This window comes from Hippocampus comes, unplaced genomic scaffold (assembly GCF_001891065.2).
Source record: "Hippocampus comes isolate QL1 unplaced genomic scaffold, H_comes_QL1_v1.1 scaffold168, whole genome shotgun sequence".
Classification (NCBI taxonomy): Eukaryota; Metazoa; Chordata; class Actinopteri; order Syngnathiformes; family Syngnathidae; genus Hippocampus; species Hippocampus comes.
The window spans coordinates 479886-491439 of record NW_017805955.1 but is presented as its reverse complement, the minus strand read 5'-3'; the positions used below and the strand labels follow the sequence as shown (position 1 = coordinate 491439).

Genomic DNA, 11554 nt, shown 5'->3' with positions numbered 1-11554 from the left:
GGTGTCCCCTGCCTACTGCCCGAAGACAGCTGGGATAGGCTCCAGTACCCCCCGCGACCCTTGTGAGGATAAGCAGATCTGAAAATGAATGAATGAATTTGAGATTTCAGTCCAGATTTAAGCAAGGATCATGAAAGTTGACACCGATGATTTGCTTTCGCGGGCCAGATAAAATGACGTGGCGGGCCAGATCTGGCCCCCGGGCCTTGACTTTGACACCATGTGGTCTACAGGCACCGCAAGCTGGGTTTCAAAGTTGAAAAAAAAAATGCAGCGGTAAATGCCACGCTGACTCAGCTGGGCAACCTCATTCTATTCACGACGTGGCTTGCTGCAATGTGGCCTTGACTTTGACACAATGTGGTCTACAGGCAAAATGCAGCGGTAAATGCCGCGCTGACTCAGCTGGGCAACCTCATTCTATTCACTACGTGGCTTGCTGCAATTTTTGGGGTCGCAGACTCGAAAAATAAAAGTTCTTCTCAACATGTCGTTGTGTTCCTTAGAAACCGAAGCGTGCGTGCGTGCGTGCGTGCAACTGGGAGAAAGGAGTCACCGAGGCAGGGCTGCTGTTTTGCCCGGCGGCTTTCTTTGACCAACACAGACAGGATGCGAGTTAACGACAGCCCATTTACGTCAGACGGAAGAATTCATGAGGTCGGCCTCTTTTTATCCGCAGAGGGATGGCGACTTTGATGGGAGGGGCGGTTCGCTTGCCCGGGGAACCTCGCGCTTTCACCGAGGCGACAAGCGACCTCCAGAGCGGAGTTTTGCCACGAGGTTGCATCAGCTGCAGAGCGAGCGAGAGAAAGTGGGAGAGAGGCCTTTTTTTTTTTTTTTTTTCCAAAAAGCATGCCATGGCTTGGGCCCACTGTACGCTCACAGTGACCCAGAAGAAATTGATTTAGCTGTTCCACGCTGCGCTGCTGTTTTTTTTTTTTTTTTTTTTACGCTAAACTGAAACCACAAAATGCTTACTCGTTCTCCTTTTTTGTCAAAGTTTAGTCAATGAAAATATCCTTCCCTCTGGATCTGATTGAACCTGAAATAAATTCATGCAGGCACCGTGCTAATTCGCGGGAGGCAAATGTATTAATTATTAATTATAACTTTGCCTGTCACTTTTTGCCTAAGCGGTAAATCGATTGTCAGCATCGTAGCCGAGAAGACAATCTTCCTTTGTACCAAAAATTCCAGGGGCGCTGCGGCACTTTTCCTCCTCATGTTTGGACCTGCCCGATCGTGAAAAGAACCTCACGCAGGGACGCAGCTGCCCCTTTTTGGCATGAGGAAAACGTGACTGAGCAGATGGGTCGCCAGCACCAGAGGGGAAATCGAGTCCACTCAGCCGCCATGCGATGCGACCGATCATGAAGAGGACAAAATATTATGATTCCGACTGTAGCTCAGCATGGACTTCCTGCCTCTGTCAAACCCATTAACATCCCACCCCCTCCGCGCCCGAATCGCCGCGGTCAATTTATAGATTGTTGGGACATTCCTGCCACGCTGCATTCTGGGATATCCGCTGTGTGTAAAAGGAAAAAAATGGCACCCCGGGGTGTTGTGACTTTCGAGAGGACGGACAACCCCTTTTGTCGGACTCGGGTTGATTCTCGGTTCACTCCCAAGAAAATCAAGTGCAATTAAGTCGTTGGAGGAGGGGGCTATTCCACTCACGCCCCGTTTTCGTACTCAATGCTCTATCCGATTCGTGGGTGTCGCAGTTTTCCTCGTCTGCTGCTTGACGCAGGAACAAATGATATCACACAGACGGTTCTTCTGATCTCCGAGAAGGTTCCCGGCGGTTGGAGCAAACGCCTTCGGCCATCTGGGCCATTAAAACGAACACACTTGGCCAAATGAAATCCCTGATATGATTGTGACGTACCGTCACAATCATCCATGGAGCCTTACATGATTATGAATGAGCCCCGATGAAAGTGGAGCTGCACCAAAACTGAATGACTGTTCTTTGGCCCATTCCCTACCCCTCTACAAAGTTCGAAGGAAATCACTTCTGTTGTTGTCATTTTATCCAAGGGTCCTTGTTTTATGATGCCGTTTGCCAAAGATCACTAACCCGGTTGTCATACCTGAAGTAAAAATGTATATATTCCCTTTGAAGGCCAGAAATACAAAACATTCCAATGTTATACAGGAAGTCTGGCAACTAATCCGGTAACCAAGGACACCCCCCCCCCCCGCTCCCCCAGTATTGAAGATCCCGTTGATGTGTTGTTGCGGTAACCGTCCAGATGAATCCTTGACATCTCGTTCGCGCGGATAATGAGGATTGCAATCCGGCTTCATTGGGGGTGGGTAGGTTAGAAACATCATCTAGGCCACACACGCTGATCCACCTCCCCCCACTCGCAACCTTACTCACAATAACAACAACACTGAGCTGTTAAAGTGACATGTTTTTTGTTTGTTTGTTTGTTTTAACGATGCACTTTTCATTCTCTGAAGTGCACATCGGTGCATGCTGGCCCGGGGGCGGGTGGATCTATTTTTAAACCGGAGAGCGAGGTGTCTGGATGGTGAAAGGTGTCCTCAGATTTGTGCGGGGGATTAATCAAAATGCTGGTTTAAAACCTCGGGAGTGTTCGTTGATCGTTTTCTTCATGACGCCAAAAACGGTAAAAGTCACGCGAAGGCGATTGGGGTGGGGGGGGGGGGGCCTCCTCCTCCAAGAGACTCCAGACTCGAAGAAGATTCAAACCCCGAACCGTAGAACTGTAAAGAAGACGGGCTAACCAATGTGCTGCGCGTAAAAAGAAATCATAGAAATCAGTGACGTAAAGATGAGTATCTGTTAGATGAATATTTGTGCGTTGCTGACTGGAGTTTGTTCACTGCCTGTGTTCAAGTCTGTGACTCAGCTGTGTCGCTGGTTGAGTCTGGCATAAGCGGCTCACGACAACAAGTGAAGGTGCGAGGAAAAACAAAACCCAACAAAACAGCTAGCCCATCGCAAGACTAGCTAATCACGTTAGCAGTCAACCCACACTGCCTGGACTTCAGCGTTTGACTTTCCCATGTTTGCTTTGGTTACTTGCACGGAAACGTTTTCATCGCAGGAATTTGATGGGATATTTGTCGGTAGGGAGAGGAGGAGGGGGGTTTTTGGTCGGAAGCCCACTCCAGTATCCGGTTATTTGTGTCCCACCGTGATAAGAGAAGGCTTTTCCTCTGTGGCCCCGGCACGGTTCCTTGGGGCACCATTGTGTGCGAACAGACTTTATTGGAATGTGTATTATTAGGTCCCTTGGTTGAGGGGGGTGGTCACTCAGGAAGTGCAAAAACAAAACGAGGGGCAGGAATGAGGAGTCGCTGAAAAAGATTGACTTTCAAAATTTTTGGGGGGGGGGGATCATCAATTGAGGATTACCAAATTTAAGAAAAATGATCTGCCAGTAGAACAGGAAAATTTGCTTTGGTCAGATTTCCTGAAACCAGCAAGCCTCAAAAATCTACAGCTGTTTTCTTTAAGATAGTTTATAGCAAATATAAGTTCTTCCTTTTTTTTGGGGAGGGGGGGGTTCTTCATAATAATACAAACAAATCAAAGCAATCAAGATACTCTCAATAACGCTCTTGAATATGGGCAAGGCGAGCCACACTCACCAATGCACTCCCAGCCGTTTCTTCGGGGGGCATAAAAAAAACAAAACTTGAACCCTTGCAAGAAACTGTTGTATGTTTTTAATAGAGCATGACGCCATTATTATTTTTTTTATTTAATTGAAAATGTGGCGGCGAGATATATTGCCATTTCAATTCATTTCACAGGGCAAAATTGATTGGAACGTGCGTACATCAAGCACATCACCATCGAGCAGGATGGGTGAACTGTAAACAGGGTGGGGGGGGGTCACAGCGGGGGTGCGGGGGGTTACACAAAGGATCTGGGTTAGACTTGGGGGGTGTTGCCCTTTTTCCAGCTGGAATGGGACCACGTAGCTGTGTGTCTGTCCCGCGATGACATCATCGTAGCATCCTGTCTCGTTCACAGGCATTCCCAGTCATCGCCGGCTTGGCCCGACGACAACTTCGTCATTCTCGTCCCCGAGAACAAAGAAAGCCCCTTGTTGACTCTTTTGCGCTTGCGTTGGTGCCACTCACGCTTTGTGTCCTTGTTTGTGTGTCCCCCCCCCGCGCAGCCGAGAAGGTGTCGTCGCTGGGCAAGGATTGGCACAAGTTGTGCCTCAAGTGCGACCGATGCAACAAGCTGCTCAATGCCGGCGGACACGCTGAGGTCAGTTTGGTGACGTTTGAGGGGCAACGCAACACAACCGGGATAGTAAACAATCGAGGTGTGGGGAGGGGGGGGGTCTGTGTGCGTGTTTATTCATGTTATATTTTTATGCGTTAGTGTAGACTGCACCATAAGCATCCTATCAGTTTCACTTTCGCAAAAAAAAGTATTAAAACAAATCAAATACACAAAAGCAGGTCACCTTTAACCGACGCTGGCGCATGACCTCCTTCACCAGACGTTATTCGCGTTCATAGCTGTTGCGAGATCCTTTTTTTGGCTGTGGGGCCGATGTGTTCGATACTGCGCGGTTTCCGCAGTTTTCCGCCGTCGACCGCATCAGAATGTGTCACGTGGGTGTGAACGGAACCTTCTCCCACCGTGCTGCGGAGTGTGTAGCGAGCGAGGACGTGCACTCAGCGCCGAAAGCCATTTCCCTGACAGACCTCAAAAGGATGCTGTCTGTTTAATCTCTGCATGATTACAGTACCCACCCACTCCCCCCTCCCCCTTCGCTTTTATTCTCCAAATTTCTGTCCGTGAAAGTACCCATGAAGTAGTTTGAGAACGGAGATAGAGGAAACCCTCACCATATTTCTTTTTATTATTATTATTATTGTTATTATTGTTATTATTATTATTATTTTGTCAGGAGAACTAAACAAAAAACTGAAAAAACGCAGCTGTTTGCGCCTTTCGGTGTATTTCTGTCTCCACGGTTTAGGGAATATTTCACGAGCCACATGTGACAAGTGGTTGCCCCCTTTGTGAAATTTTCCAAATAAACACAGATTGAGCACTTGTGGCAAGTTTCAGGCAATCGGAGACGGGGCTCCTCCTTTCGCAGGCAGGAGAAGATGTGACTTCAGGAATTCAAACTGCTATACTCCAACTTGAAGACGTTATTCAACCAAATTTCCTGGAGGCAAAAAAAAAAAAAGAAGAATCTAAAAATATTCGCTCGCTGCATGGTTGTTATGGTAACAAAATCCGGACTCGTCCTTGGCCTGAATGGTCACCAGCCAAGCGATGTTTGTGAGTGGTTCCCTGCGTCATGTTTTTCTCTGGACGCCAAACTCGCTGAGAGGGAAGCCGACGACACATTTGACTCCATTTTGCTTCTCTTCTCGCCTCAAGAGCGATGAAATCGATTCCGCGCAGTCGCCAGAAGTCCTTCCCGATCAGTCAAGCCATGATTACGCTACGCCTGTCATAAGTTCTCACTGGACCGTCCATGTTACAAGCAGTCCGCTCCTTGCTTCTCTTTGATGTGATCAGTGAAGGTCTGGATTTTTACTACCCTACTGATGACTTTCTCAGGACATCACGCGCGCGCGCGCGCACACACACACGGCTTCATTTTTGGCGCGGGTCTGCCGCTGGTTCTTGCTATATCCATCACCAGCGCAGCCCACTCGCTTCCCAGCCGTCAACTTCCCACACTGACATTGAAATCTTTTCCACCAGCTACTCTTCTTTCTCAAAGTCGGCGTCGCTTTTGATCAGAAATACAGGGAGAGTTTGGGAGGGAATATACCCAAAAGTTGCATGAGGTCATGTGGCCCGAGCAGAGAGCATCATGGGTAGTACGGCCCGGAAGCTTGACACCGCCGCCACTTTCTCCTCATCTATGGTCATTAAGCTCCGGACCACTGCTCCCCTCGCTCCCCCCCCCCGGCCACCTTCGGAGGGGCCCTTGGTCACATTCTCCTGTGAGTGACCGCCGCATTCCCGGCATGCAACAGGCCGTTCAGGCTTCAAGTGGAAACAGTCACTTGACATGTTATGTGTTGGCCGGACGGGTGGCGATGACTTCATCGGGCAAACGGAAAAGGGTGGCCCTTTTTGGAAAGAGGCACACATACATTTGATTTTTAATCAAGTCCTACAAAGTAACTTGCGATGCATTCATTCGGGAGACTGGCTCCCTGCTATATCGCACAAATCTGCAATTCACCTTATAATTACTTTTTTTTTTGTGTGTTCTAAGGTATAAGATGTAATTAAAAATGTGTTTTTATACGGCAAAGTTTCACCTAATATGGGTGCGGGACGTTTTCCCCAGAATAACGGGAGTTCACTGTCATGTCTCCCATACGTCTTCTTCTTTCTCCTTTCAGCATGACGGAAGGCCCTACTGCCACAAGCCGTGCTACGCCGCCCTCTTCGGGCCCAAAGGTGCAGTACATGATGTGATTTGAGTTTCTTTTTTTTTTTTTTTCCATCCGAAATGAAGCTTTGCAGTTCAGCATCATTTTTAACGATTTGCAGGCGTGAACATCGGCGGCGCCGGTTCCTATGTGTACGACGCGCCAACCGGCAGCAACGCGCCGCCCGCCGTCGGGGACGACGCCCCCGGTCAGGCCGAGGAGAAGAAGACATTCGCCGCCAAGGCGCCCTCCAAAGGTAATTCAAATTCAGACGGCACAGTTACGCTTCCGTGCGACCGGCTCGCTGACTCAGTGTTGAGAGGCGGCAAAAGTGTCTTTGTGTCATGCCAGTAGACGAGCGTTTCAAGGCAAGCGCAACGAATTTGCAACCGTGCTCGTTTTATCTCAAGTGCTTTGCACACATGAATGAAGAGCGTGTTGTCTCATGGTTCTGTGGCACCCCCTGCAGGTCGAAGGGCAGCACTAAGCAGAGAAATATGATCTTGGATAGGGTGCGCAAACTTGGGGAGTCAACATCCACATTCGATTTTTAAATAGGGCAACTGGGCGATGTCAGATGAAAAAGTTGACGCGGACATGCGGATGTAACGTGAAAAAAAATGATTTCATTGTCACTTTTTAAAAATGTCATAGAATGAATATAACTGTTGTTACGATTTCTCCGGGTACTCCGGTTTCCTCCCACATTCCAAAAACATGCATGGCGGTTTATAATGGAACACTCCAAATTGTCCCTAGCTGTGAGTGTGAGTTGTTCGTCTCCGTGTGCCCTGCGGTTGGCTGGCAACCGGTTCAGGGTGTCCCCCGCCTACTGCCCGAAGACGGCGCGTGAGGAGAAAAGCGGATGGGAAAATGAATGAATAACTGTAGTTAATCAACCAGTTATTTCATGAAATCTTTTTTTAACATAAACTTGCTTATTTTACTCTTTCTTTGTTTTCGTGGACAAATGGAACACTTATTGCGCGAGGTAATGCGTAATGTACATCATCTGTAAAATAGATTCATTTCACTCTGATTTTTATTTCGTATCAGACCCATTAACGTAAAAATGTTTTGGAAAACGACAAAAATTAAACATACTTTCCACAAATGTGTGCCTGTGTGTGCCCCTAGCTTGTAATACCGAGAATATTTCTGCCTTTGTTGTTGCCATGGTGACCCGAGGACACCCAGCTGAGTGGTTTAAAGTCCTGCCGAGCCAAGTCAAACACTGACACTTACCTTAGTGCGAACATTTCTTTTTAACAAGTGTGTGTGTGCGTGCGTGCGTGCGTGCGTGCGTGCATGTGCGTGTACACAGCTGGAGGCGTCACCACTTTTTCCGGCGAGGCCAACATGTGTCCCAGATGTAACAAGAAGGTGTATTTTGGTGAGTAGGCTCCTCACGGGGTTTATGCAGACTGTCATTGAGGCGGCAATGGACAACAAACAAACTGTAAACAAAGACTGCAAGATTGAGAATGTGACTGGACAGTGTTGCCTTGACTGAAAAGTTGTACCGACTTGGTCAAAATTGAGTGTGATGTGACTGGACAGTGTTGCCTTGACTGAAAAGTTGAATTCAAAAGTTGAATTCAAGATACCGACTTGGTCAAAATTGAGTGGGAGACTTCAACATTCATTGTTGTGTGTTGTTGTTGTTGTGGTGTGTAGCCGAAAAGGTGACGTCACTGGGCAAAGACTGGCATCGCCCCTGCCTGCGCTGTGAAAGGTGCAGCAAGACTTTATCTGCTGGCAGCCACGCCGAGGTAACCGCTGGCAAGATGATTCAGTCCCTTCACGGATTGTTCTGAGTAGCTGGGAGAAGAGACGCGCATCCCGCTTTCGTTACTATGCTACCGCTACAACATAGCCACTATTGTTGCTATGCTACCACTGTGATTTAGCCACTTTTGTTGCTATGTTATTCCTACAACTTAGCTCACAATGCTACTGCCACGATAACTTAGCTTCGTTCATCGCGATGGTACAACCGCAATTAAACCAGTTTGTTGCTATGCTAGTGCTAGGACTTGGCTGCTTCTGTTGCTCTCCTACCGCCATAACTTAGCAACATTTGATGCAGGACCACTGAGACTTTGGTACTTTCATGGCTAAGCTACCCAAACAACTTGACTACTTTTGTCGATTTTTCTACTGCAAGAAATTAGCCACTTTTGTTGCTATACTACTCGTACAACTTTGCAATATTCCCTGCAGCTCTGCTGCTACAACTGAGCCACTTTTGTCACTATGCTACGGTCAGGACGACCATTACAATTCACCTGCTTTCGGAGTCATGCTACAGTTATGATTAAGCTGCTTTGGTTGCTGTCACCCCTAATACCACATGCTGCTTCACCAAGTGTAAATATATTGTGAGTTTGTTTTTTGTTTTTTTAATCATTTTCCAGCACGATGGCCAGCCTTACTGCCACAAGCCATGCTACGCCGTCCTCTTCGGGCCCAAAGGTAACCGCTAGGAGATGCCGTTGATCCGCCAAATATCATCAGCTACACGGCGCCCTGAATGTCTTGCGCACAAATCCGTGCGCGCACACGCACACACACACATTACACGAGGGGTGGGCAAACTTTTGTACTCAAGGACCACATTTGATTTTTAAAACTGAAGAGTGAGCCAGCTCATTCATGGATGTGGTAAACACGTTTTTGAATATGTCAAATATGGACAATAGTTCATTTTAATTAGAACATGTATTTTTACGAGTGTGTGCGTGTGTGTGAGAGCACCACCACTATATATGCCCCCCGCTCCTCCAATCCCTTCCTTTGTGCCATACTTTCCCTACCCGTGCACTCCAGCGCCCGTAATGCAAGTGAGCCTCCCCCAACTCGTGGCCCTTTTGTGCTTCTTCCTTCTCCAGGCGTCAACACGGGCGGCGTAGGAAGCTACATCTACGATCCCACCCAGTGATTCGGCTTTCCTTTATCCCGCCGGGACCCCCGCTGCTCCCTCGTCCCCTCCTCCTGACAACATGTTCCTCGTCTTCTCCTTTTCAAGAAATTCCGAGCTGTTCCGAGCAGCTGTTTTTGCAAAAAAAAAAAAAAAAAAGTTCAGTTTCTCATGACCAAGTGGTTTTACATGGTCATTACTTCGAAAGAAAAAAAATTCGTGAGCACAGTGAATTCCAGTGGTTTGAGGGACGGAAAAGACGGGAGATTGTTACATTGCCATTTGAAGCTATTGTTTTTTGGTTTTTTTTTCTTCAATGCCATATTTAATAGTTTTGACAGCCTGACGACATGATAAACTTGACTGTTACTGCGCCGTGGTTATCTTATGTTAGGTGAGCTTCATTCGGAGTCTCCAAAAGCGTCCTGAAATGTGTACGCTTGATGCTCCATCTCCGCCCTGCGATTGGCCGGTGGCCAGTTCTCGGTGTTCGTTTCCGAGGTTAGCCAGTAGGGGGCAATAAATTGTATTCCTGTCATTTCAACACGTTCAGAATCGGGCTGTTAGACGACAAAGTGTTTGGTTTGCATAGACACTGCCTTGTGTTGCTGTTGTTAGTTTAGCATTGCATTCATTTGGCACTCGCCGTAAGGCGGAAACATGTTTTATTATTGTTAATGTTTTCATGGTAGGCTCCAGCTGTTTCTGTTCTTGACAAAATGTGGTGTCTGTTGTTTATAAGATGAAATAAAGCCACACTACATGCACAGTCTCAAGTGTATTTCTTTCATTCAAAGCTAATGTGTGACAATCATTTTAGCTATATGTATTTACAATCTAATAAATAGAGAGAGAGTGTGTGTGTGTGTAACTAAATGGTATTTCTGTCAGATTTAGCATGTTTGAGATGTTTGTCATTTGAGCTAATCTTATGTCATTTAATTGCAATTGGCGTTTATACTTCTGTTATTTAACATTCAATTATTTTTCTGTAAAAAAAGATTCACATCAAACCAGGCAGGCCCATTCAGTGAAATTATATGATTTCATTTATTTACGACCATAAATAGATTTTAGGTATTTTTTATAGCTTTTTATAAAATACTAAGATTTCTTTTTTTTAATACAATAATTAATTGAAGTGTAATTTGCCAACATCGCCATTAGGTGGAGCAACTGCTCTGAGTCACAACGGACCTGGGCGGGACACAACCGTTCGTTATAACGGCAGCTCCTTGTAAACATTTCCAATAAAATGGCTGCCAACGATGGTGTTCAATGCAATGCTTCAATTCACGACTCCCAACCATTTGCAGACTCTTTTTTACCCTAACTCTTTAAAAGAAATGAAAAAAATATATAAATAAGTACCTGGGATTGAATGTGCAGAGTCAGGAGAGTCATATAAAAGTGACTTTGGGAGTGAATGAGTTAAAATACATATCTTTATTGCAATATTTTTCCATGCATTTTTTTTTGGGGGGGGTGGGGGAATTCATGTTACATATTTGATTCTATGTCGTCTGAGGCGTGTCCTCCGTCGCTCCTTTTTGGGCCATAATGCGAGAATGTGACAGGTTAACATTTTTGGATGGCAGGCCGCGCCTTGACTGCATGACTTCGATCCAATGTCAGCGTTGAAAACGGTTTGGCCACCGGTTGTTAATTTTGAGTTTTAAAAAAGTTGAAATTCATTCCAACAGTCTGCAACATTTTTTTCCAAGCTAGGTTGCTTGGATACAAAACAGTGGATTCTATGGTAGCACCAAACCATCAATTATGGGCAAAATTTGACTTCAAATTGATTTTTTTAAAAAGCTGGGTTTTTTTGTTGTTGTTTTTTTTTTTTTAAGTGTGTCAAACTGTTGCCCATTTGCACATTTCTGTTGAAGGATTTGATGCCACTTGCTGCCTGTGACATCACTTCCTGGGTGTATCAGCAGGACATTTTTCCACTTCCTGGTCGCCACCGTGGAGGCCATCTTGTCTGTCAGGTGAGTCTTTGGTGTGGAAAAGCTTCTTTGGTGCCAAAGTGCAAGAGTGGGCTAACTCCATTCTACTGTCGTCATCTTCACCTTTGCCGCTTTATCATTCAATAACGGTGAATCGTTCCACATGCTTCCATTCTGTTCAAAATCATTCCATCATTTCATATCACTCAATAACATTGGATATCATTTCAGATTTTTCATCTTGCTGAACAATTTGTCGGGGCAAATCCTC

At 46.3% G+C, this 11554-nt stretch overlaps 1 protein-coding gene across 1 annotated transcript in view; it reads left to right on the top strand.

The window, feature by feature from the left end:
* The window catches only part of crip2 (cysteine-rich protein 2), a 14977-nt gene extending 4877 nt beyond the window's left edge, over positions 1-10100 (top strand). Inside the window, exons 2-8 of the mRNA XM_019890487.1 lie at positions 4167-4261; positions 6382-6439; positions 6533-6667; positions 7736-7804; positions 8089-8183; positions 8829-8886; positions 9303-10100. Of these exons, the coding sequence (XP_019746046.1) occupies positions 4167-4261; positions 6382-6439; positions 6533-6667; positions 7736-7804; positions 8089-8183; positions 8829-8886; positions 9303-9352 (560 nt within the window). The 3' untranslated portion in view covers positions 9353-10100. The remainder of the gene's footprint in view (positions 1-4166; positions 4262-6381; positions 6440-6532; positions 6668-7735; positions 7805-8088; positions 8184-8828; positions 8887-9302) is intronic.
* The last annotated feature ends 1454 nt before the right edge of the window (positions 10101-11554 follow it).